Below are 27,124 nucleotides of genomic sequence, written 5' to 3' on the forward strand. Positions count from 1 at the left end.
TGATGTGCATTTTTGGATATTCTGTTGTTTTCAATGAATACACATCACTTGCATATACAAAATGTACTATTCATAAACAGTATATTAAATGGTTGCATTCTTTTATTTTGTACTTTTAAAAGGTATGCATTTTTTTGATTTAAAAGAAATTCTTGCTTTTGGAAAATATACTTTTCTTTTGAAGAGCACATATACACATTAAAAACCAAACTTTGAAAAACGTTGTCTTTTATACTTAAATGTTTCAGGAGAAATGTGAGCTGTCAGAGGGAGAGAAAAAGCTCTGCTTGTAAACTGAGGGGTGATTTGGCTCCAGGGTTCAAGGTAAGATCTGCAGGGGTCTGAGATGTCAAAGTCCCGGGCCTTCAAAGTACTGGGGGACAGAGCCTAGCCTGTAGGAAAAAACCTGACCAGACCCCATTTCCCGGGTGGTTTGCAAGCCCAACACAAAAGCCTATTTTTGTCTGAGTTCAAAATTGTCTTTTAAAAACTTCCTGTCTATTAGAGCTAGGGATGAATGGGCTTTGCCCCCTAGCAACAGAGCAGGAATTAGGAAGGACTCTTGCAGGGGTGGACAGCGGGGCTCACACATGAAGGCGGTGACTCACTTAGACTACTGCTTGCAATTTACCCCTGCTGTGGTTTTCACACATTCACTTGGCCCTGCTGGCTTTTCAGAAGTTTAGCACTTGAGCAATAAGATGGGGATAATGGGTGTGACAAACTGTACTTTCCAAAGATGACCAAAATAACACCTTCAGTCCACACAATGTGGCCTGGCCCCTCTCCTGCCAAGAGGTGGAGCTAACTCCCTTCCCCTCGAACCTAAGCTGGCCTCCTGACTTGCCAGCCCCTAACAGAGTGTGTTAGGTTACAGCTGGGTCACTTCCAGCACTGGATGATAACAGGCCAGGTAACATTTACCTAGATCTCTTGGGACACTTGCTGGGCAAGCATGTGTGGGAAGCCAGCCACCATGTAAGGAGTTGGGGCATCATGCTGAAGGGGCATTGTGAAGGGACAACAGCCCATGGAGCCCACACTCTGAGCCATCCCAGCCAAGGTAAGCAGAAATGTTGGTGAGGCCATCTTGGGCTTTGCCGAGTGATCTATGCATCAGCTGAGTGACACTGAGTATGTCCAGTGCAACCAGAATCCCCAGGATGATCCCTGACTAGATCCCAACCTACAAAGTCCCGAAGATACAATGGAATTGTTCTCAATCACTACCTTTTAGGGTCACTCATTCCTCAAGACAGTGGATGCCTTGAAGTCAACTAGAATCCACTAAATGAGAGGAGAACAATACAAAACCAATAGCTCAAAGAAGGGCAAGGTGAAAGAAAAGTTACACCAAGGTATATTCTTATCAAATGGCATGCCAAATATCCCGAGCAACCCTTCCATTACAAAACAATTGAAATGATAAACAGAGCATTCGAGGTTGTCTTAATGTATTCAACAGTGGGCCAGAGAATCAAACTATTCTGACATTGAAAAAACAAAAAAAGAGCAAATGGCAAGGAAACCCAGAAACATAATGGAAGGAGATAATGAAAACACCTCTGACCTTGAGAGAAACTGTCTTAAATCTGGTAAACGTGAGTGGTTATTTCAGGACCTGGTGAGATATAGAAGCTAGGAGACAAAATCTATCCAAGTCAATTACTCTTGCATCCATAAAGTAGAGACCACATGGAATTTCCCAAGGTAAGGTTGAGCTGGATTATTTTATTCCCAGAGGATGGCAAAGAAAACTGCATGTCTACTTAGGGTGAGGTGGTGAAACCCAGAATCCATAAACCAGCCATCCCATAGCGGTGAAGTCTGGATTTATAGTTCTAAGGTAGCCTGGAATAACATATTTTGATAATCCAGTTTAAAAGTAATATTAAATAAAAGAAGACATGTGGTCATGTTGACAAACATTGGCACACAGGGCAATATATACAGCCTTGTGTGTACATATTAATAATTAAGGAATGATTAAAAAAAAAAAACTAGTGAAATCAGAGAGTCTACCTTAAATTAGAAGTGAACAGCCAATTAAGTCCAGAAACATTAGGAGGAAGAAGCAGGAAAAACAAACAAACCAACAAACAATATTCTAGCGCCGCTTATCTGCAGCGGATGCGTTCCAGACTCCTGCAGCATGCCTGAAACCACGGATTATAACAACCCAATATAGTCCATGGGTTTTCCTATACTGAACATACTTGGAATAAAATTTAAGTTATAAGTCAGGCCCACTACATCAACAATAACTCAAAAAAGTAAATAGTTAAGCAGTTATTTAAGGGTTACTTGAATACAAATGCTAAGCCAGTCTAAGACATCAACTAAGACGGCTTCTCAGTGACTATCGGGTGGGTAGTGCACTCAGCACGCACACAGGAAGAGACACTAGCAACATGCCCCACACGGCAGTGCCCGACGTGACCCACTTCCTTCCCCTAGGCCTCTGGCCCTTCACCACCTCCCAACAAAGCCATCATATTCTGACTGCATCGAGAGGCGAATCCATGCTTTAGATCAGGGACTTCATGACTTAACTGTCCCTGGAAATGTCCAGAAAGGCACACCTAGAAGTGTGTTTTCCTGTCTCCTAAGTGTTTCTTAGTTGACCATCAAGGTAACTGTCAAAATGAGAAAAAGCCTCCTCACGTGGTTTTGAATGAAGATAGGTTACATAGTAACTCAGATCTAGTCTTCTCTGGAATTTGGCTGTGAAAGCACTGCATTGGTATTACTACATCAGCGCGTGGAAAACTGCTAGGGTGAGATGAAGTGGAGGATGAGCACACAGGTAGGGTTGGGAAAAGCAATACCAGCCCCCCCCCCCCCCCCCCCCCCCCCCGTTCCCGGGACTCTTGCCTTGTCTGCAGGAGTCAGCCTGGCCCAGGGCTTGTCTGCCCGGCGGTCATAGTCGGGAGAATGGGTGACTTCTACATACTCGTTAAACCGCAGGATCCTTCGAGCTTGCAGCTCCGCCACTGAGGGTCTCAGGCTGAGCTGTATGAGGGCAGAGGCAAGTGGAGATCAGTAACCCGTTTCTAGCCCCGGGCTGGCAAGTTTTCTATAGAGAACACTTCAAAGTTATACTTAAATAAGGTCACTTTCAGGTATCAAAAAAAAAAAAAAAAAAAAAAGCAACAGCATCTTGAGGGATTTGTAATGAGAACTAGAAAGCAGTGTGCCCTCGTTTTTGAGACTATAAAAATCATTGTTAGATAGGTCATAGCCGCTGACAGCCATCTGCATTAGGAGATTTCCCCTGACTCCCCCCACCCCGCCCCCGACACAGAGATCAAGGCTCTGCCTAGCGTCTGCAACACAAGAACATGATGCGGCACAGACGCAACCCAGTGCAACTCCAGGATGGCTGAGCGTGACTTAAGACAAAAGCAGTGAAACTTCTGGAAAGGAAAATGTTCCTGTTACATTGAAATGCTTCCATTGGTTTGCTCGATTGAGGAATGCATAACGTTAACTAGGCAGTAGCGCAGTGAAGAGCGTGTCTCTACCGCAGTCTTCTCAGAAAGAAGCTCCCGGGCTGGAGAGATAGCTTAGCGGTTAAAGCGCTTGCCTGTGAAGCCTAAGGACCCCGGTTCGAGGCTAGGTTCCCCAGGTCCCACGTTAGCCAGATGCACAAGGGGGCGCACGCATCTGGAGTTCGTTTGCAGAGGCTGGAAGCCCTGGCGCGCCCATTCTCTCTCTCTCTCCCTCTATCTGTCTTTCTCTCTGTGTCTGTCACTCTCAAATAAATAAATAAATAATTTAAAAAATAAAAAAATAAAAAAAAAAAAAATAAAAAAAAAAAAAAAGAAAGAAGCTCCCTATCCCCGGGCTGGTGTCTTATCCGTGGCTGGAAAAGTTGACAGGTGGGGCGGGGGAGCAAGAACTGTGGGGACTGACACTTCCTGCAGCCTTTCGCATCTGCCTGGTGGCTGGGGTTCCTCCTTGTGCCCTCTTGTCTTGCTTGATTTATAATCACCTGCCCTTTGGGTCTTTGCTCTCTTCACTTGGTCCTTTCTCCAGCCCAGTAACAAACATGAAACAGTCCTGAGGGCGGGGGGGGGGGGGGGGGGGGGCTCAAAGTCTGGCACCTGATTGGCAGCCATCCCTTGCTCTCTGCTACTGAGGCTCCCTCCCTTTCTTGACACTTCCTTGCTGGTTTCCCGTAGTGTTTCCAGAAGAGTGGACCCAGGCCTCTGTTTTATCTACAGCACCCATTTTCAGAGTCATTTATCATTTATGCGAACTTTGTATCTAACCAGACTCTTCCTCTCTTCGGAGAGTTTCCTTATTTGCACGGGTTTAAGGACAAGCACACTGGACCTGGCAGCCCTGTCCCTGCGCCTCAGGCTCCAAGGAAAACCTGAGCTGAACTAAGTCACAGCTCTAATAACCAAAGCCCCCGCGAGACCCTCGGAAGGCTTGGACTCAAACCCTGAGCCCATCTGAGCCAGGATATGGAACAAAAAAGATTCCCTCTGCTTCCGCTGAGCCCCGGTGGTCGCTTGTCAAAGAACAGGATAATCTAGGTGGTCTGTGTTTTAGCCTTAGTCTCCATGGCTGGCTCCTTAAAGTCCCTCTGGGGCAGACAGAAATAAAGAGAGAGAGAAACCCTGTGGTCGAGGGTGGGCTGGAAGGCAAGCCCATTGGTCAACGGCCACACAGGTCAGAAAGGCTCCACTTAGTCTACACCTCAGGACTGGGGCTGCCAAGGGATAGCTAGGAAGGCTGGACACTGGCCTGCAGCATGACAGAGCACTGCATCTGGGCAGAGCTCAGGGCAGTGCTCACAGAGGGGCCCAAGTGGACTGAGGAAATGCTGTAGGTCTCCCAGGAGTAAGTCCAGGGCCATGCGGAATAGCTATTGCCTGTCTATGGCTGGTAAGTTTAGGACTTCTGAATGCTAGCGTCCTATCCCAGAAAGTGAGTTTATAGAGTCTTCCAGCTTGGGAACTATTTGACATTTATAGGATCTTAGGAAAACTAAATTTAGGGTTTCATCCTCTAAAAAGAGAGACAGACAGACACGTACAGAGAGAGAGAAGAAAGAGAGACAGAGAGAGAGAGAGGACAGGGGAGGGCCAGGGACAATGAAGAAGAAGGGCCCTTTACAGATCTAGTCTCTAGAACTTGTCCATGCAAAATTGAGTGCTTTCTGCACCTGCTTCAGGATTCTTTTGCTGGGAACTCACTGACTAGCGGTCAAAAATGTGGTTCAGGCCACACACTTGACTATAGTATCGTATTTTACTTACCCCATCCTTTCCCAGGTATGAAAGGCATTGTCTGAAATATCATTAGAAGGATTTATAATGAAATACAAATGACAGTGCTTAAACTTTCCAAAGGCTATATTTTAGCACAGAGAAGAGTCATGGTCCTGGGACCAGATTCATATTTCTTTAAGTAAGTGGAAACAATTGCCTGAGTGTTGGAGGAAAGCCATTTGTCGGCATGTGTGGCACTGTGGAGTTCACTTGACAACACATTACCTAGGTCTGATATGGGACAGTGGTAGATATTCAGTAGTCACAAAATACTTATTTGATGTTTGCAAGACTAGATGGAAAGCATAAACATTTTACAAAGTTAATTTAAAAAAATGGAAACATATTAAAATGTTAATATTGGCTCTCTAAATGAAAGATTTTCTTGTGTTTCTGTTTTGTTCCTTTTTATGTTTTAAAAAAACTGTCAAACAAGACATTGGGATATATGCTTTCATGATCAGTAAATGCAATTTAACAACCTTCAACTTAACTTTTCAAAATGAGGGCAACATGCAAGCAAGAAAATGAACAGTGTGTCCCAGAACACACGTGCTCACAAACAGTGATTAATGTCATCATCACCTTTCGGCTGAGTCTCCGTTTAAGTTCTATTTTTGCTTCTTGCTCTTCCTCCTCATTCTTTTCTGTGTATTAAAAGGGGGGAGAGACATAGCTGCCATCACTAGAGGTAATTTTATAATCAGGAAAGTCTGCAAGATCACAATTACTTAACTTTGATACAGATCAAATATACCACTAATATCTTTAAACATGCATCAAAATATTTTGCAGAAAGAGTGGTCATACAAGTAGTATACATATGTGCACACATGTATTCATACACATATGTATGTGTACATACAAATACGTATCTGTCTTTCTTCCTTGTAGATCTTGTTTACTCACTTTACTAATTTTAAACTTTTTTGCTTCCCGGATTCTTTGTCTATTCTGAAAAAGCCATAAGGATGCCCACAATCTGGTGAAAGCCTTTTTCTTGCTTTTATAAACACAATTTACCAGAATTCAGATAAAACTTTACTTCTGGAGCTGGCCTCCATGTGAGAAATCTGAGACACATGAAAAAGAGCAAATTAGAACCGTCCGATGCATGTCTCAGCTGCTGGTTTCCATTCAAACCCAACCAAAATATTTGATTTGTCTTCCTTCGTTTCCATAGAAGCAGAATGTAAGCATTCCTTTGCACTTGGCCTTCAAAGCAGAGTGTTCTGGATGGGGTTATGGTGTACTGTGGGTGGAAATTATTTATTTTCTTGTGACTTTAACTTTCCAAAGTGGTCTCTTTCTTTAGTGCTTCTCCAACTAGTGCTATTTAATGCAGTCTAACAGATGGGATTTTAAAAAAAAGTTCAGAAGTTTGAAAGAAATAAACATCCCATCAGGTGTTACTGGTTGCTTATTTGAGGGATTTCTGTCTGTTGCTTCTTGTAGCTCCTCTGTTTGTTAATGAGGCGTAGATTCTGACTTCATTGACACCAATGCTTATGAAAGATTGCTTTTTAGAAAGTGCTTTTATCACTCTACCAAGGGAAGGCCATGCTATAGAAGAGATGAAGGAAAAGGCTTCAAATAAAACAAAAACATCTTCTATGAAAAGACAATTACATTTATTTAAAAAAATTCAAGTAGACTTCCCTTCATGACGACTATTCTTTTCATGAGTAAATGTTAGTACTGAACATTTGCAGCATATATTCTAATGTTTTCATTGAATAGGCTAAAATCTTTATAGACTTTTCTGGTCAGGAGCAAGTTTCTGAGTTTTTCTGAAATTCTTTAATTCATACGGAAGTTGATTCAAACAGTGAACACGAACTAATTCCCCTCAGAGTAAGAAACATCACATATCTGTGTCAAACAATTGGTTGTAAACCAAATTTCTCGCAAGAGTGCACTGTAAGTTTTCTAATCATATCACAAAATCTGTCTTTTCACTATATATATATATGTAAAGATTCAATAACCTAATGTGAATTGGCTGAAGCTTGTGGTTGGTCAATTATACATAGCAGACAAATGCTCAACTTATGGCTTATATGATTAAAATCCAAGCTTTATGAGGGGAGAGCGTTGATACTATTTTTTTGCTTCTGCGTGTGTATGTGTGGTGCATGCGATATGTATGTGCCCTTGTGGTGCCCTATATATTTGCCTGTGGAGGGAGGATGGTGTGGAACATTGGTGAATCACTCCATAATCTTCTGCCTAGTCTTGTTTTGAGCCAGAGTCTCCTTTAAAAACAAACAAACAAACAAAACCCCCTATTTCTGGAGCTTGCAGGCCTCTGATGATTCTTGGGGCTCTGCTCCCCTGGAGGGCTAGGTTAGGGTTTCAGGTGTGCATGCCCACACCTAGCTGTCTACATTTGATCTAGAAGTTTGAACTCAAGACAGCGTCAAGCTCCCTCAAGCCCTTATGCTTGCACATGAGCCAACTCTCCAGCCCTTGACCATATTATTAATCAAAAGAAAGCATAATCCTCAAAACATCTTGGTCATTTCTTCCTATATGGCCATTATGATCCATTTCTTCTTGAAAAAAAATATTTTTACTTATGGGAGGAGAGTGGGAAGGAGGGAGAGTGAGAGAGAGAGCGAGAGAGAGAGCGAGCGAGCGAGCGAGAGAGAGAGAGAAAGAATGAGTGTGCCAGGGCCTCCAACCACTGCAAATGAACTTCAGGTGCATATGTCACTTTGTGCATCTGGCTTTACATGGGTCCTGGGGAATCAAACCCTGGGTCAGCATGCTTTGTAAACAAGCGCGTTTAACCACTGAGCCATCGCCCCAGTCCAATTTCTTCAAAGCCAAAAATTTTCGAAAGCTAACCCATGCTGCCCTTTTCATTACCTATGTAAAAGGTAATTTCCTTGAAGGGAATATTAACTTTGTTTTAAGCACATCGAACAAGAAGGTAACAACCACTGAAGTCACAACAGCAACAACGAAGAGGTCCCGCTGTGGTTAAGTAAACAGGATTTTACTTTCTGGGAATTCTTTCTTGGTTTCGGGAACTGACTTCTTAAATTCCCCTTGTAGGGGGCTTAGAGGAAGAGGGTGCGCAGTGGAGCCGATCTCTGCATTTGCAGTCAGTGAACAGTCTCGTACAGAGTCAAGGTTTAACCTTGAACTTGGCATGTAAAAACCTCCCTGTCTCCTCGTGGCCTTTTCACTTTCTGCACACTGGAGGGCCGAGCGCAATAGGATGTAACTCTCTCTGGGCATCTGAACAGCCTGAAGGTAATCATGGAGGAAGTGAGGGCTTGTTGATAAAGTCCTCTGTGGGTGCCTGCACTGCAGAACCGCCTCGGGAAACATTTCCCATAAACACACCAACAATGCATGTGGCTTCCCTGCAGCGGCCACTGCAGGAAACCTGCCGTCTGCCCAGCTGGTGCCGCTCGGGATGAATGAAAAGGAGGCACGAAGGAGCAATGCCAGCAAGGGAAGTATTATTACATTCTTGTCACCCATTTGGATAAGGTGGGCTCAATCCCCTCCCCAAGTAATCTTTGTGGGTTGTTGTTGTTATTGTTACGATTATTATTTGCTGGTTTACATGTTTCTGTGTGCCTGGTTTTTATTATGAGCACTAAGTTTTTGGTTCATAATAAGGAATCACTAAATGTTATCTAATATGAAATAAACTCCTTAATAAACGGACTATAAATTCTTTTAAAAAATATGTATTTTCTTTTCTTTTTTTTTTTTTGAAGCAAGCCCAACAGACTGGTATTTTTGTAGGAGAGAGACAGTGAGAGCAAAAGGGAGAGAGAGAAAGAGAAAGAGAGAGAGAGGGAATTGGCATGCCAGGGCCTCTACCCACTGTGATTGAATCCCACATACCACCTTGTGTGCATGTGTGACGTTGCGTCTGAGTCATCTTGTGCATCTGGCTTACGTGGGATCTGGGGAGTTGAACACGGGTCCTTAGGCTTTTCAGGCAAGCGCCTTAACTGCTAAGCCATCTCTAAAAATTCCACTCTGAAAAATATTTTTCTTCATTTATTTGTGAGGAGAAAGAGAGAGGGAAAAGTTGTGTGCGGCAGGCCTGTGCTGCTGTAGACAGACTCCTGACACATGTGCAACATTACACATCTAGCTTTACACAGGTGCTGGGAAGTCAAACTCTGGCTTCAGGCTTTGCAAGAAGCTCTTTAACATCTGAGCTATCTCCTCAGCCCTGACCATAAGTACTTAACATTTTAAGTTTTTATTCATTTGCAAATGAATATCAGACACTTGTATCACTTTTCGTGTGTGCATCTGGCTTACAAGGGTGACTTGTAAACGGAACCTGGGCTGGCGGGCTCTGCAAGCAAGTGCATTTAACTGCTGAGCCACCTCTCTAGCCAGGGTGGCTTTTCTTAAATCAATGAAAATATACTTATAAATTCTAAAATGTGTATATTTGAAAACAACTGTATCAGTCAAGGGATGGAGAGTATCCAACAAAGCAAGATGTCAAAAGTAGTACATCTGCCTTGGAAACGATGTTCCCTGCACATGTTACTTCTCTCCATTAGTGAAAGATGCCTTCTACGTTGTCAATTTTAAGGGGGTAGTTCTAAAATGAATAGTTAAACGTAACTTAATGTACATGTATCTGTTCAAAATTCCACCCTCACCAAACTAGGAAAGCAGTCAAGTAAGAAAGATATGGGACGTGGGCTGAAGAAATCAAATTTGCTCCATGGTCTCCAGTCACAGCTATCAGCACTGGTTAAAGTCACTCGTGCTAGGGGTTGTGACAAAACCGTGAGGCTGTGCATCAGTTCCCTAGTCTGTTGTGACAAGATGACCTGATTCAAATGTGTCCTTAAAAGCCACAGCTATTGCAAGATGTTTCTCCTCCTCCTCCTCCTCCTCCTTCAGACATTGACGATGCTTTATGCGCAGGTGAAGCTGGAGAACCGACGAGAGGAGCGCATGGGAGAACGCAGAGGAAGGGGCTGAAGGAGGGGTTCGCACAGTCTGCTCCCCGGGCTGCTCAGTGGAAAGAGCCTCCCTCTCCGGGTCTGCTTCCCTTGGCCCACGACAGGAGATCACAGGCCAGTTATCGGCCTCTGCAGACTGGAAACGGGCCTCTCCTTTCCAGAATCAACATGAACTTAGAAGGAAGTAAAACAGGGCTGGAGTCAAAGCCGGAGTTGACTTTGGTGGTTCACTCTTTCCCGAACCTCCAGGAAAACAGAGGGAACAGAAGCCAACACAGCACCGAGGATCAACATGCCATCCATTTCCGGATCCACGAAACAGCTCCTCAAATAACCAAACCCCACTGTGGTTTGGCTCATTCGTCTCAGAGCAACAGGGTGGAATGGCCCAGAATTCGCTCTGCCTTCTTTTCTAGGTATTGCATCAGGTATCCAAAAAGACAGTCTCTGTTTCAGGAGCTCACGGTCTACAGCTGAGCTTACATTTTGATTCAACAAGAATTTCCTAAGAGGAAGGACACCTCCAGGGCTTTGCTCTGTTATCAACAGTAGATAATGCTTTCACCAGCCCTCGGGGGGAAAAAAAAAATGTATTCTTCTGTAGCTGTAACTTTTTTGTCTTTCAAATGGACATTTGTTTACATTGATAGGCACTCTCTTGGAATTTCTTGGAATCTCTTCCAGTTATAGACAGGCCAAAGCAGAGCAGGACACAGGACCCCATGGACTAAGTGGATGGTATTCCTTGCACTGTTAAATCTTCATTTCTTGACTTGTTTTGGTTATCATAACTACCCTAAACAGATTTTCTTTTCTTTCAGAAAATTACTGGGAGAAGGTCCCATCCAGTGGGTGAGCTACGTTCTGCCAGCCTTGTTGAAAAGGATTTCCCATGCCAGCAGCTCAGTGCCATTGTAGTGCCATCCTATCTGGAGCTCTGCTCACTCCCGTTCTTGGGATAAAAAGCTTCCGTGGAGCTAGGCTAATACATAAAATCATTACGAGACTCTCTTTAAACATGGCCACTTTTTAACTCACTAAAGTCAGTAACCGCATAGACCCACAATGGTATCACCAACTGTGTATCTAGTAGGCTTTCATAGACTGTCCCATCAAAAGGGCTGGAAGGGAAAATTGAATGGAAAAATCCAGTAGGAAAATGAGTGCAGAACTCTTTAAGTTCTCAGAAATTATAAATAACTCAAAAGGGAAGCCGAGTTATCACAACAAAGGAAAATGAACTGCTTTGAAAAATTCCTCTTACCATAATTTTATTTTAAATTGAGACATTTGTTAAACCTAGCAACAAACTGTATTATTAATAACAGTATAGGAATGCTTGATTTATTTCCTTGTGGACTCTTTGGCCTTTTCTTTGGCATTTATTTGCAAGTAGACTAGAGCATTTACTTTAATATCTGGGTAAAAGAATACATGGAAAATATTTCACTTTTTTTTGTAAAAACAATTACTATGACCACAATTGCACTTTGGAAAAGATCAGGCTCAAACCATGAAATGAAATATAAAAAAAAAAAAATCAAGAAATAATTTAAAGAATATATGAGCAGCTACCTATAGAGACGACGTACGTGGGCCACTTCAGCCAGTTTTGAATAAACTGGTATCCTGTGGTTCCCTCCTGACGGACGGGTTGTCTGTGGGGCAGCACGTTAAGGTCACCTAAGGAATCACCGTACAGTATCATAGACTCACGTTTTAAGATATTTCTTTGCTCTAATTCTTCAGTTGTGGGCCTCTGGCTGAGTCTCCTATGATGACAAAGAATACAACACAGGTTACAAAACTGAACACACCACAGATTACAAACTACAGCTAAGAGGACTTATTCACATTCCAAGACATAAACATCTACTTTTATTTTGTTTTATTTTATTGAGAGAGAGAGAGGGAGGGAGGGAGGGAGGGAGAAAATGGGCACACCAGGGCCTCCAACCACTGCAAATGAACTCCAGATACATGTGCCACCTTGTGCATCTAGCTTACGCAGGTTCTGGGTAGTAAAACCTGGGTCCCTAGGCTTTGCAAGCAAGTGTCTTAACCACTGAACAATTTCTCCAGCCTTTTTTTTTTGTACTATTCCCATATTTTTAAAAATGTTTTATGTTATTTATTGGAGAGAGAGAAACAGGGTGAGAGGGAGGGAGAAAGAGAGAGAGAGAGAGAGAGAGAGAGAGAGAGAGAGAGAGAGAGAGGGAGGGAGGGAGGGAGAGAATGGGCACGCCAGGGCCTTCAGCCATTGCAAATGAACTCCAGATGCATGTACCACCTTGTGCATCTGGCTTACATGGGTTCTGGGGAATTGAACCTGGGTCCTTTGGCTTTGCATATAAGTGCCTGAACTGCTAAGCCATCTCTCCAGCCCTGAGCCTTTTATTTTTTTTAACTTATTGAGGGGGGAGAAAGAGGGAGAGAAGAGAGAGCAACATTTTTTTTTGTTTGGTTTTGGTTTTGATTTTTGGTTTTCTGAGGTAGGGTCTCACTGTAGCTCCTCCCTCTGCTTCCTGAATGGTGGGATTAAAGGCATGCACCACCACACCCCGTGAGAGCAACATTTTTAAGTCTACAAATTTCTCTTTTCCATCTGTTTGGAGACAGCACAGAGTGGCTTAGCCTGCTGTCTCTCTCCACTCTTCCTATTAGAGACAGTATCTGCCTTTCCACTGGGCATCTGGTGAAAGACCTTGGCCTCCCTGCAGACAGGTTTGGCACTGTTGCTGAGTTCTTGCAATGGACTCTGAACAGAGTAAAGTTGGTTATGCTCTGATTGTTCTTCTTGAAACCAGTGAGGGTGCAGCCCCTGCTTGCCCTCTCCTTCTTGCTCACACTTGACTTGAACATGGTGCTGTGAGTCAGCTATGACCTTGCAGATGAGCCTAGACGAGGGGACAGGAACCAATGAGACAGAGGGAACATGGGTGCTACACTAGTTCAAGGAGTGACTTCCCACCAATTCTGGATGACCCAGTGTCCTGGGGACTGTCTGGTGAGAAAGAAGAAATCAATGTGCTTGGCATGAACCACTGTATTTCTGATACATTACAGCAGCTTAGCTGATAGCCTAATTAATATACAGGTCATCAGAGATGACAATCAGCTGCTTCTAGAAATTTCATGCCAATTTGTAGACTGCTCAAGGTATGCTGCATAGGCCTTTAAGGCAAATATTGCATCATTTGTCTTAAGTCAGTGACTATACATGTAAGGTTATCTTGAGGTCTGTATTTCCTTCTTCGCTGGCAATAAGATAAACCAGGCTCATCTGGGATTAGTACGTATCTGTTGGTTCTGAGAGTGGAATGTCCTAGTAATGCCTCCTATCTTGGTTCTTGGTCTTGTTTATATAATTACTTTGTTGTTAATCCCAGCAGAGAATTTCCTTAGGATTAGGCTGAATTTGTGTAAACCAGACTAGTATGCATGATATGTGATCTTTGCATAATTCTTGAGAGATGGGTCTCAGGTTAAATGAACAGTTCTGCATTGAAAATGGTTGTTTTACACCCATGAGTGCCTATAGCTTCACTGCATTGTCTTGCTGTGTCATTGATAATGTTAACATCATGTGGACTTTTGATTAATCTCCTGTTTGTGAACCTACTAAAGTTATTATGTAGCAATTTTCATTTTATCAGGGTTTTCTAGTTATGCAATTGAATATATTAATAGTATTTCTTTTAAAAAATTTATTTATTAGCATATAAAGAATTTCATTATAGTGTTTCCAAAAATATTTTTCTTTCTTTCTTTATTTATTTGAGAGAGATACAGAAAGAGGCAGGTAGAGAAAGAGAAAGATAGATAGAGAGAGATAGAAAGAGAGATAGAGAATAGGCACGCCAGGGCCTCCAGCCACTGCAAATGAACTCTAGATGCATGCGCCCCCTTGTGCATATGGCTTACGTGGGTCCTGAGGAATTGAACCTGGGTCCTTTGGCTTTCAGGCAATTGCCTTAACCACTAAGCCATTTCTCCAGTCCCTCAAACATATGTTTGTTTCTATCCCCCTCCTCACAATAACAGCTTTCTTTCCTATAATTTATACCTTTTTGGCTACAAGTAATTGTGATTTGACTTTTAGTAGGAAAGACTGGGGAATCTGTTCCTTTTTATTTAAAAAATGATTTTAGGCTTTCTCCATGTACTCACATATTTATCATAACTTAAAAATCCTGTACTTCTAATTGTTTAAGACTTTAGTCCTTGCTGTTTACTGAGGTGGACATGTGATGACCGCTCACTTTCCACTCTCTACTATGCTACATTATAATGAATGAAAGGAATGCACCTTATTTCGCCACTGTTCATATATGTAAAAATTAAATAAAGGCAGTAGAACATTCAGAACATTTTAGCACATATTCTCTTACATTGTGTAAAACGTATAAAAAAGGAGATGGTTAAAAAAAAAAAAAGAAAGAAAATCGGATGAAGATCTCATGAACAGAAAAATCTGGCCTGGTTCTGCTACTAAGGAATTGCATGTCTTTTGGAAATTCCTTCCAACTCTTCGGGCCTCAGCAAGGATCCCGTTTTAACTGGAAAAGAGGACAAGTTTTCCACATATATATTTCTACTTGTGCTAGCTCTCTCCTGAGGCAGGAGATGGTAAACTGTTAGGGCTGGGGAAAAACACCACTGTGAGAAGGAGGAGACCATTGGTTAACTGCTCGAGACGTCTGCCAGAGTTCCTGAGCGAGCGGTGCCCGGCTCCCCGGGCCTCCTTGGGGATTCCCTAGGCGGCTGAGCCTTCCTTTCGGTTGGAGCTGCAGCTGCTGTCCCTGAAGTCTTCCTCTGTAACCACGGGAAGGTCCTTCCCTGTGGAGAACAGCCAACGGCTTCCAGATGCCTTCCACTTCTAAGCAAGGACAGCAACTTCCTCCCACATCCAGATCCTCTCTGGTTCCCTTCTCCCAGTTACATACCCTGGTGGATATGCAGAGTGAGAGACGAAGTGACACTTGAGCGAATTTAAAGTGATCATCAAAAACAAGAGCTTTGGTGTAAAAGAATTCACTTCTGTTAAAACTGCCAGTTAAATGCACTTTTAAAGTTACACGTGGTAAAAGCAGAAGCCCTCTGTAAGCGACGCCCCATGACCACTCAAATACAGGGCTATGGCTACCTGAAGACCCCCAGGCCATTCAGGTGAGCTAGAATTCTTCTAGTCTCCTGGCCCACAGGGCAGAACCCCGTGGTCTTCATAGGAACTAGTTCCAGGAGCCTCAGATGGGCCTGGACAAACCATGGGTCCCTGGATAAATCCAGAACGCCACTCCCTTGGGAAAATACATTTTATTGGAGTGCTTCACTTCCGCACTCACTTGTTTTCATGTCATTTATGTCTGTCTTTACACCACACCAGCACAGCCGAGTAACAGCAAGAGCCACCGTCTAGCCAGCAAAACTTAACACACTCATAAGTATTTGAAAAAGTCTCTGGACCGCTGGGCTGGCCTTTGGGGACTTCGGAGCTACTGGCTGACTGACCAAAGGCAGGTTCTTTGACTGGTTCACCATCTAAGACCAATACTAAAAAACATGATGGACCAGGTGTGCCTGGACCTAAGAAATTCACCATGAGCCCGGGTAGATGAGAAGCCAGGGAGGCAGATTGTCCTGGGAGGCAGACTGGTATGAACCAGCCATTGCCATCTTGTTAGCAGGTCAGTCATTACCTGACGAGCTTGGTTCCAATCTGCTGGCGGATTTCCTGCCTTTCCTCCTCAGATGTGCGCTGCAAGATGTTTTTGTCCTCCAGTTCTTTCTTGGAAGGTCTGTTGCCAAGTTTGATAGCAAGAGTATCCCTTCGATGTATTTTACTTGCCAAAGCACCTAGGGATTGAAACAGAGTGGAAACACAGTTAAGCGGCTCTTCCCTGGCAGGGCTCAGGTTGCGTGTGGCTGGACTTTAATACAGGGCCAGGCCGAGTTCTTTATTCATGTGCAAGAGGGCAATTTTAATTCGTTCAAGGAAAAATGAGGTTAAGGTGGATATAATTCATTTCTAAGAAGGCTAATAGGGCTGGAGAGATGGCTTTGCAGTTAAGGCACTTGCAGGCAAAGTCAAAGGACCCAGGTTGGATTCCCTAGTACCCACCTAAAGCCAGATGCACTAGGTGGCACATGGGTCTGGAGTTTGCTCTCAGTGGGCAGAGGTGCTGGAGCACCCAATGTTCCCTTTACCACTTCTCTTCCTCTATCTCTTCATCTCTTGCTCTCAAATAAATAAAATATATATACATATTTTAAAAAGACCATAGAATTATTATTATTTTTTGAGGTAGGGTTTCGCTCTAGCCCAGGCTGACCTGGAATTCACCATGGAGTCTCAGGGTGGCCTTGAATTCATGGCTATCCTCCTACCTCTGCCTCCTGAGTGCTGAGATAAAAGGTGTGCACCACCAGGTCTGGCTATAGAATTCTTTTTATTTATTTATTTTAAGAGGGGGGGGGCATGCCAGGGCCTTTAAGCCACTGTGAGTGAACTCAGACATGTGTGCCCCTGGGCTCGCTGTGCATCTGGTTTACATGGGACCTGGAGATTTGAACATACATGTTTAGGCTTCACAGGCAAGCACCTGAACTGCTAAGCCATCTCTCCAGCCCTAGAATTCCTTTTTAAAATTTTTATTTATTTTATTTTAAACCTTGTTCATTTGAGAGAGGGAAAGAGGCAGAGAGGGGGAGAGAGAATGGGTGCACCAGGGCCTCTAGCCACTGCAAACAAACTCCAGACGCAGGTGTCACCATGTGCATCTGGCTTACGTGGGTCCTGGGGAATTGAACCGAAGTCCTTTGGCTTTGCAGACAAACACCTTAACTGCTAAACTATCTCTCCAGTCTGATTTTTTTATAATGTTCTGAAAAAAATACTGGGACAGCATGAAAAAACTTGGAAGTATCACCTCGTCATTTGGAAAGAGGCAGTTGAGGTTTATTTTGCTGATACGGAGGATCATGGAAATTAGGGATTGCACAATGCTTTTGTTTCAAGTTTCAAAAACTTATTCTCTTTCCTTATTTTGTACAGTTAATCCTTGTCACGGCTCCTCCACCCAGACACCATGCTGGCCGACAGCCTACCATGTATACAAACGTTTTAACCGTTAGTTACTCAGGGTTCCTTACAGTCTTAGCGGATGGCGGCTCCTGGTAGAATGGATGACAGTACCAAGGGAAGACGACAAATTTCTGTTAGGTCAGTAATATAGTAATACATTTTCATGATCTAAACATTCAAAACCTCAGTGAATTCTTCCCAGATTATCCTGCTCAGAATATAAAAAAAAAAAAAAACCACCAACAACAAAGACAATTCGACACATTCTAGTTTTCCAAGTTAGATACATTCAGTTGTCCAGGCTCACTCAGCTTCCCCCTTGGCCCACCCATCCTTTTTTTTTTTTTTTAACGTTTTAATGCTATATTTATTTATTTATTTGAGAGAGAGAGAGAAAGAGGTAGATAAAGAGAAAGAGAGAATGGGCACGCCAGGGCCTCCAGTCACTGCAAATGAACTCCAGACATATGTGCCCCTTGTGCATCTGGCTTATGTGGGTCCTGGGGAATCGAACCAGGGTCCTTAGTCATTGCAGGCAAATGCTTCAACCACTAAGCCATTTTCCCAGCCCAAGGATGTCCTGTCTCAGCTACTGTTCAGGCTCACTCAGCTTCCCCCTTCCAAGAGGACATCCTGTCTTAGCTATTGTGGATGACTGGTTGCTTTTATTCAAAAGTGTCTCTGTCATTCTTGACTCATTCCTCCCTACTTTCTCTTCAATCCACAGTAATGAAGCTGAGGGAAATTTTTTAATGCTCAGTGATTGCTTGTATTAATGCGCTTTCTTTCTTCAGGAACAGTTCCAGGGCGGGAGAGCTGATTTTTCCCAAAAAGGGCCTCTGTCCTTTGCAAGCTTTGACTGCTGTTTACAGAAATACAAATATTCACATGCACCTCACTGACAAAGGCCTGACTCACCCCACCCTCTAGTATCAGCTTCTGGAAAGATCAGTCGCCGGAAGCTACTCTGTAGGACAGGCACATTTCTTGTCCTTTTTCTTGGGCAGTACTGTGGTATATCCCAGCCCTCTCCTGATGTTTCCGTTTGAGACAAGGGCTCATGAAGTTGCCCAGGTCAGCCCTAAACTCACCCCGTCTGTAACCCTGGCAGGACTCGAACAGGCAGCACTCCTGCCTCAGCTTAAATCACAGGGATTCTAGCCCCCAGTCCTGGCGAGCATAGCCACATTTCTAGTCTGAGACATGGAGGTGAGGGTAACAGAAGTGTAGATGGCTTCCTGGTGATGACGAAGCCTTTGCTGTGTACAGCAGGCAGCCACTTCTGTCTATCACCCACCCCCAGAACATCTTGAAAACAGTCTTACTTTCGCCACTGCCATCTTCGTCTTCATCATCTTCCCCTTCATCATCGGTATACAAGATGGGCCCATCAGAGTCAGAGTCATTAGCCTGGCACTCCCTTGGGCCTTCGTCCTGTGGGGCACTGAAGGACTCTGAAGATTCTCCAATTAGCTCAGGGGTCAGCAGCTGAGGTCCTGCCTTCCCCAACTCGTCTTTGGTTGTAAAACTGTGAAGGGCACACAAAATTAAAAAAAAAAAAGAAAGAAAGAAAGAAAGAAAAAAAGACAGGGAATTGTGAAGCTCAGAGCAACCCGCAGGGACACCAATGCCATGAAGGATGGCAGCGCCATGAGCACCCATCATCATCAGAGGACATATGTGACGTGGATCCGCCAGCGCCATGAGGCGTGACTTAAAAACTGTCAAGGTTTTACATTTCTCGTTTGTAAAATGGAAAGACGCCACTCTAAGCCGGGCAGGTGGCACACACCTGTAACTTCAGACTCAGGAGGCAGAGGTGGGAGGATTGCTGTGAGTTTGAAGCGAGCCTGGGACTACATTGTAAGCTCCAGGTCAAAAGGGAAGAAAAGAAAGAAAGAAAGCCATCACTTTAACACATTTAGTCAATTAACACAATAAAACTATGTTCTACGACTGTGTTTGTTCATAGGCCACGGGGGCGGGGGTATTAGGAGAAAGGCTGGAAGTTCTCAGTCACATCTGACCTTCATGCCTCAGCCAAAGCCTCAGCCCCTTCACAGATCATTCTGGACTCTTCACTTGTGTTCTAACAGACCTCTAACAAGTCACAAGCCCAGTGCAGTTCTTGGCATTGCTAAGTTAACTATCTTCATGAGCTCTGCCCCCCCCCCCAGGCCCACAAGACTCCCCACAAATGGAACTCCTACTGTTCTGCATCCCTCACCCCAGGATAGTAAAGAGCCTCCTTCATTAAGATATAAACACACCCCATTTTCTTCCCAGCCAGGGTGTCAATAGTCAAAAGTCCTTCATCCTCTACAAAACCTTCCCTCACAGGAGGAGAGTCACAGCATGAGCTGGGAAGTGCGCACGTCCAACGAGCCCTTTAGATGAGAGCTGGCTGCACACGGGCATGTACTGACTTTGTGTCGTTGGGTGGGGTCAGAGGCTCCATAATGCCTGCCATGTTTCAAAGCCTAGCATACAAAATGTACTTGACATCAAAAGTGTTTGTTGTTTATTTATGTATTTATTTTGGTTTTTTGAGGTAGGGTCTCACTCTGGCTCAGGCTAACCTGGAATTCACTATGTAGTCTCAGCGTGGCCCTCGAACTCACGGTGATCCTCCTACCTCTGCCTCCCTAGTGCTGGGATTAAAGGCATATGCCACCATGCCCGGCTCCCTTCATTATTTTTTTAAGCTAGCTGATATTCCATTATATGTATACACTGCATTTTAGTTATTCATTGATCAATCAGTGGACACGGGTTATTTCTACCTTTGGGCTGTTGTGAATAATGCTGCTATGAACACTGGTACACAAATTCAGTTCCTTAACACGTACACAGAATTCCCTGGCTGCTTACACAGAAGGGGAAGTTCAGAACCATATGGTTTTTCTGCACTGAATCGTTGGAGAACACGCAGCATGAAGTCTCACTGCAAACAAGAGAAGGTTGATGTTTATCGGAAAACTGTTCCATAGTCTAGCTTTTTCATGATTGCTAGTGGATGCCATTCTTCCGTGAGGAAATTGTCACTATAGTACATTTAAGAGCTAATCCAGTTACTGATACCTTTTGGATATGGCAGAGCCAGACCCTTGAGGGGGAGCCCTGGCATCTGCGCCATTCTTCACTACTTTACCATTTTGATTACTGTTTTAATTCCACTGTTGATATTTTTATAATACTTTTCAGTGTGCAAAGAGTTCAGCAACATTTATAATCGTTCTATACTGCAAGGTAGTTAGGGGATGTCTAGCTCATGAATAAGAAAGGCCATGAGCAAGTTGTCTAACCAATCTGGAAAGTGCAATCTAGAATCCAGACTGAAGACTTTTTAGGTTAGCTAATAAGTGCTCTATTTTATTTTATACAAGTTAAAATTCATCTAAATATTATGTTATAATTAATATTAAATATTTTGAAATCTCTATCTGTTCATTCAGGCCTTGACTCTCATTTTGTCTCTGTGTTCCTGGGCACATTGGAAAATAGTATATAGCATTAGATAAATTTTTGTGGAATGGACTCAACAAGTCATCTTTAAATATAGCCTCAGAATGGGCCGACTGGTTTCTTTCACACATGATAGCAGACATATGTGTTATGGGTAAAGCTGACAATGAATAGAGACCTACCACACAGCACTCTCCAATGTGGGAAGAGGGGAAGGTATTTTTATACACAGCTACTTGCCCTCTTTAAAGTTTTGATATTTGTACTCTCAACAGAAGTCTTTTCATAATATGACAGAATTTTCACACATCAGATGACTAAATATAACTCAGGGAGAGTTCTAAGTAAAGACAGTGACTAAGAGCCAAAAATTCTAATTCAAATAATTCAAATATACACTTGAAAGGGGAAGAAAAAATTTGGAGGAAAATTTGAGCGAATACGTATGCCAGGTTCATTAATTCAAAAGCAAACATAAGCTACCTCTGTGGAATACATTTCAATTTCGATGTTTAAGTTTGAACACTAAACAAAGAAGAAAGGAAAGTGTTCCACCAGGAGAGCAGGGCCATTCCACCGGATGATAGGAAAATTTACGATAAAGACCCTCAGTGTCCAGTGATGTCCCAGGCTTGCTCCCTCTGATTATAGCACCAGCAAAAATGGAAAGGCAACACTGGCTCCGTTGTCTAACAGTTCTTCATACACTTGGGCTGACTAAGTCCAAAACAATCTTCCAAACTCGTTGCTTCTCCATCTGTTGCTTAAGCAGTTAAGTCCACACCATGCAGAGAGGTACTATTTAGTAAACGCACTAAATGCTTGTAGAAATGAACTGAGCAGAGCCAGGTCATCATCGGAGATGGACGTTCTGAACACTGAAGGAAACATTCATACCTGAATGGAGGGTACACTTTGCTTTTTGGTATACAGAACAATAAAACCCATCTACGTCTATTTCCCAGAATTCAGACATGGTCATAAGTACTCACTTCCTGGGCACAATGGCCTATATTTTGATAAGAAATGACTCGGAACTCTCCTGATTCACTTTTGTGACTGTGGTGCTTATTGCACTGACCTGCCAAGCACAAGCAACAATGCAAGCTAGAAATGATGCTGAGGGAAGACAAAAATCAAGAACACTCGATTTTAAGCTCTGGAATAATTACAAAGCTGAAAAATATAAGTAAAGGGAGAATGCGCCCTATGATGGGAATGCTATAGATGTGTCCCTCAGAAATTGTGTCTTGAAAACTTCATCTCCAATGCCAGAGCACTGAAAGATGAGGCCTCAGGGGGAGGTGTTTAAGTCATGAGGACAAAGCCACAAGGAAGACACTGATGCCAGTATATAAAGGGATCATGGGAGAGTGTTCACTGTCCTGTTCTCTTGACAATGTCACCTTCTGCCACATGCTAATGCAGTAAGACCTCCCTTGCTAATTGCTGGAACCTTAATCTTGGACTTCTTGGCCTCTAGAACTGTGAGTCAATAAATTCTGCTTATTACAAGCTACCCTGCCTCAGGTACTCTGGGACAGCAGCACAAAACAGGTTGATAGAGATACCATCACCATTTCTTTCCATATCTTCCATTTTCTGTAGCTTTTATTATAGCATCAGACAAATAATTTGGAATTTGGCATTTATTTATCTCACATTCGAATGATACTGCTCAAAGTAATAAAAAATAAAGAATTGATAAACTATTAGAAAAAGAAATACAATAGAAGTAGAAGCAAAAAAACTTGGAAGATATGAAGTTATTGCAAATCTGGGATTCCAGTGTGGCAGTATTTTACTAGATTATATCTGGTTTTGCCATTGTTAACTGGGTGATACTGGGAAAATCATTTTATCTCTCTCAGCACCTTTTTTTCCTATTTTTTTTTTTTCTGAGGTAGGGTCTCCCCATAACCCAGGCTGACCTGGAACTCACTCTGTAGTCCCAGGCTAGCCTTGAACACATGGTGATCCTCCTACCCCTGCCTCCTTAGAGTTAGGATTAAAGGAGTGTGCTACCATGCCCAACATTCATTTTTTTCCCATGTATATACTGAGGATATGTAAAAGAAGATTTATGTTGAATTACATGATCATGAATGTACAGTGCTTGGTGCCTGACATTAAATAAATACTCAATAACTGAAGGTTATTATCATCAGCAATTAAATAATTATAGTTGATATTTTAGAGTCTTGATCAAAACCAACCTAATTAACATACTAATCTTTGAAGTCTAATGTGACAAAGATTTTTTTTTCTGAAAGAGAACCTATTAAATTATTTGAAGACTGAACATAGATTTTATTCTTAGAAACAGGAGAGAAGAGGTTAGATTTGAGAGTTCCAAGCCTTCCCTTGACAGCATTGATAATTGCCTCTACAACACTCTGTTGGCTTGCCTTTCATGGGCTAACCTGCCTTACTTACCTTTGAGTAGAATTTGTGAGTGATAGGAGTGAGAAAGGGTGAGCATCTAACATGACACCAGGTTTCTGGACTGAGGAACTGGCCAATAGTGAACCCACAGAGGGAACCATCAAGTTCCTTGGCCCTTCTTCAACAAAACTAAGATGACTTGCCCACTAGCTGTTACCTTCTGTTCTAATCTACTTAGAAATTCTACCATCACAGACATCACAGGCTGACCTTCCTTACAGTCACCTTAGTTCACGTTTTCACTTCGATTTCCATGATTCAGAGAGGATTCATCGAGGGCCTCCAGCATAGTAGACTCTGTGCTGGTTGGTGAAGACGTGGAGATACATAAGACACGTTGCAAGCACGACAGAAGACATTTGCTGACTGTAGTAGATGCAATAGCTAATTCTTCCTAGGACTGTTGGAAGGCTTCAGAGAGGAAAGGAAATTTGAATTTGGTGGGACACTAACGAAGCAAGCAAGGGGAATATGTTCTATTATTAGAGGAGAAAGACTTGGAACTTTAAAGAGTTCCTTTCTGATCTCCATTTTTTCTCTCTCCCTCTCTCTTATTTTTATTTTTTATTTTTTATTTTTTTGAGATAGAGTCTCACTCTAGCTCGGGCCGACCTGGAATTCACTATGTATTCTCAGGGAGGCCTCAAACTCACAGCAATGCTCCCACCTTTGCCTCCCGAGTGCTGGGATTAAAGGTGTGTGCCACCACGCCTGGCCCCCGATTCTCAATTTTCTTGGAGAAGACAACTAGGCAACTTGTTGCCATGAAGGTAGGAAAGAATGCAGGCAGAAGGCAGAGCCAGCTGATAGAGATTTAAAATAAATACAGGAAAGACACTGTCTAGATCCAAGAATAAAGATTGCTGCGCTATGCTGACCCAGGCTCAAGATTCCTTGGAAACCCCAGATTTGATGTGTAAGTTTTAGCACTATTATTGCGATTTTCTCCATATAGCCCCATGGCATTCCCAGGGCAGGACTAAGAAAAGAAAAACCAGTGGTGAGATTATAAGAGTGTTTGACTAAAACTCAGGAGATTAACCGTACCCGAGAAAAACACAAGGATCCTTCATTCCAAGAGAAGACTCTAGTGACTTCTGGTGCTTACATGGAAGACAGGGTTTCTGCGCCTACTCACCATTTTGCATTCTCTCTGCTCACGCTTAAGCCAGTGGATCTGCTTGTCGGTTCTTCAGTCCCAAGGAGCTGAACTGGGTCTAAGGCAGAGACGGATTGGCCAGCTCCATCGCTGACCAGGCCCTCAGGAGTGTCGGAGGCAACAGCGCACTGACCCTCTAGGGGCAGGGGTGAGGCAGGCGGGGAAGGTGGCGGAGAGACTGTGGCCTTGGATTTGCCTGCGGCCTCCAGCTCTGCGGCCCCAGCGACTGCCTGCTCAGGTTCGAGACTTTCTGCTCCAGTCTCGGGAGGCTCTCCTTTCGGGTCGGCTGTGGCAGAAGCAGTGGCGGTCAAGGACAGCTGAGATGTGGTTGGCTGCTTGCCAATTTTTTTCTTGCCTTTGGTGGTCCCCACCGACCCTGTTTTGCCAGCAACTATCTCCTTGGAAGCTTTGGGGCGAGAAGAGGAGGAGGAAGAAGGTGGCGAGGGCGATGGCGATGCCTTGGAACCGGTGGGGTTTTTTGAATGAGAAGGACCAGCTAAAATAAAGAGATTTTGCATTAGAACCCCAAGAATGAAGTGCTTTGTGAGTAAACAAGTTGCAACTGTCAATGACCGTTCATTCAAACGCTCCTTTTAGAATTTGCTGGATCAACCAACGAAGTGAAATCACATAATAATAATGACGATAAGGGTCTTGCTTTTTGTCCTTCCTGCATCTCATGTAAGAGGAAACAAGTGACAGTTATGGTAAAAAATAAAATAAAATAAATAAAATAAAATAAAATAAGGGATAAGAGCTCTTCTCTATCCTCTCTCCTTTAGGCTTCACCTGAAATAGCCAAAGAACGTAGTGCTCTGTTCTCTGCGTCACCTGAGAAAGCTCATGGAGACTGAAGTCTTAAGAGACATTGTGACGTGAAAGACAGCCACCAGCAGTGAGCTGGGTGTAGTCTGCAACTGGGCTCTTCCTCAGTGTCCTTCTGGCCTGTCTTCCAAAGAAGCTGGGGTGTAGACTACCTGGTTCTTTCTGGGCCATAAGCAAATTCTTTTGTCCCACAGCTTTTAAAGTGGTCAACTCCGAAGCAACTGCTCAGAGGGAAGGAAGCCCGCTCTGTCAGACCTGAGACAGTGATGGGCAGAGTGACAATGCAGCCACCGAGGAAAAACAGACACCCCCTCCCCCCACCGCCCCGCCCCGCCACTTCAAAGCTGCAAAGTGCAGGGAGAATGTGTGTTGTTTTACAAAGCATATTCATATGAGGAGCACCTGAAGGGGAAGAGTAGCAGTTCTGTCTTTCGAACCCCCAGATAGCGTCACTATGTGCTGCCCAGGTTGGTGTCAAGCTCCTGGGTCAAGCCTTTCTACAGAAACCAGTCTGGGTAGGCACCCCTCACCCGACTCTTCCCATGACCTGACCTTTGCCTAGCTAGCTATTCTTATTCTTATTGCTTACATTTCAGACAGCTCTTCGGAGACTCTTCATGGGACATTTGCCTATTTCTGGACAGCCTGACTTTAAATCACTCAGGAAAACTAAGTTAACCACTAAGTTCTTTATGTCATCCTAGGAAATACAGTTCACCTCTCATGAGAACACTCTTGTTTCATGGCTTTTATGACCTATAATTTCTCCTTGCCTCTTCTAGCATAATGCTGCCTGTTTCTTCTTTCTCCCAAGGGAGATAAAGTGTCTTTCACAGAACTGTGAGAAAACGTCATTACTGTTGTGGGGACATTCCCCACAGCATAGGAATATTATTGTCACTTACCTCCGGTGTAACTTTCTGAAGTCAGTTGGGAGGGTCAAGAGATGGAAAACAATGGAACGGACAATGAGACATACGACATCATTGATTGTGAAGCCAGACTCATTTAGTTGACTAGGCCCAGGCTGAAACAGAGCCTCTGCTTGTAGGTCTTCGTTCTTTTAGATATCCATGATAGCTAGAATTCCTGTCTGCCAAATCTGGACTTGTTACTAGTCTACAGAATTAACAAACTTGCTGACTTTGACTTGTTTAGAGGTCACATTCACTAACATATTCTTGCAACTGAAGCCCATTCTCCATTACTTGTTAGTAACAAAGATGCTAAGGCCTTTGTGCCTAAACATGCACAATCCTTATCTCAGGTAATTTAAATAGGTCTTCTACATATCAATTCTAATAAGTTTTTTTTTTGAAATTCTTCCATTTATAACATAAAATTCAACTTTATACTGTCTCAAGTAAAAGGCTAATTGTTTTCAATGCTTGGAAGGTAAATTCAAGCCCATATTTTATTTTTATTTAAAAGTCTTTTCACATGACAGGGTTTTTCTGAAATCGACCATGATTAAAATAAAGAGTGCCACCTCTGAGTCAAAAAAAAAAAAAAGGCTTTGTTAATAGTAACAAAGAGAAAGACGAGACTATGGGAGGATTCACCCTCACTTTCCTGCCAAAATCACTAACACGGGGCTCTACATTCAACAACAAAGTAAGAATCCTAGGCAACAGCTGTATTTCAGACTGTAAAACATCTTATGGAAAAGCAAGTGCCATGTTTGAACTACATTTGGATAAGGGAAATATTCTTCAAAGAAAAAAAATTACCATTGGAATATCATTTGGTTTTGAGATACTACCAATATTTGACAAAAATGATCTCTGCATGGGGTCCTGTTGGTAAGCTTCACCGAACCCATTTCTCTGTGACAGCCCAAGGAACAGCCAGGCTTATTTATACAAAGACCCTCCGGACATGTTATATGTAATGCAGTGGATAACAT

General features: G+C 43.2%; 1 protein-coding gene across 6 annotated transcripts in view; it reads right to left on the minus strand.

The window, feature by feature from the left end:
* Positions 1–27,124, minus strand: part of Phactr2 (phosphatase and actin regulator 2) — a 303,106-nt gene that overhangs the window by 26,105 nt on the left and 249,877 nt on the right. For 3 of the 6 annotated variants that reach the window (XM_045159875.1, XM_045159872.1, XM_045159876.1), the window contains 6 exons: positions 24,373–24,889; positions 18,650–18,852; positions 15,940–16,096; positions 11,957–12,012; positions 5,868–5,929; positions 2,875–3,012 (listed from right to left, as the gene is read on the minus strand). In XM_045159875.1, coding sequence (XP_045015810.1) covers positions 2,875–3,012; positions 5,868–5,929; positions 11,957–12,012; positions 15,940–16,096; positions 18,650–18,852; positions 24,373–24,889 — 1,133 coding nt within the window. Of the gene's footprint in view, positions 1–2,874; positions 3,013–5,867; positions 5,930–11,815; positions 12,013–15,939; positions 16,097–18,649; positions 18,853–24,372; positions 24,890–27,124 lie in introns of all 6 variants that reach the window. The other 3 variants (XM_045159874.1, XM_045159870.1, XM_045159871.1) reach the window with 1 other exon arrangement.

This window comes from Jaculus jaculus, chromosome 9, assembly GCF_020740685.1.
Source record: "Jaculus jaculus isolate mJacJac1 chromosome 9, mJacJac1.mat.Y.cur, whole genome shotgun sequence".
Classification (NCBI taxonomy): Eukaryota; Metazoa; Chordata; class Mammalia; order Rodentia; family Dipodidae; genus Jaculus; species Jaculus jaculus.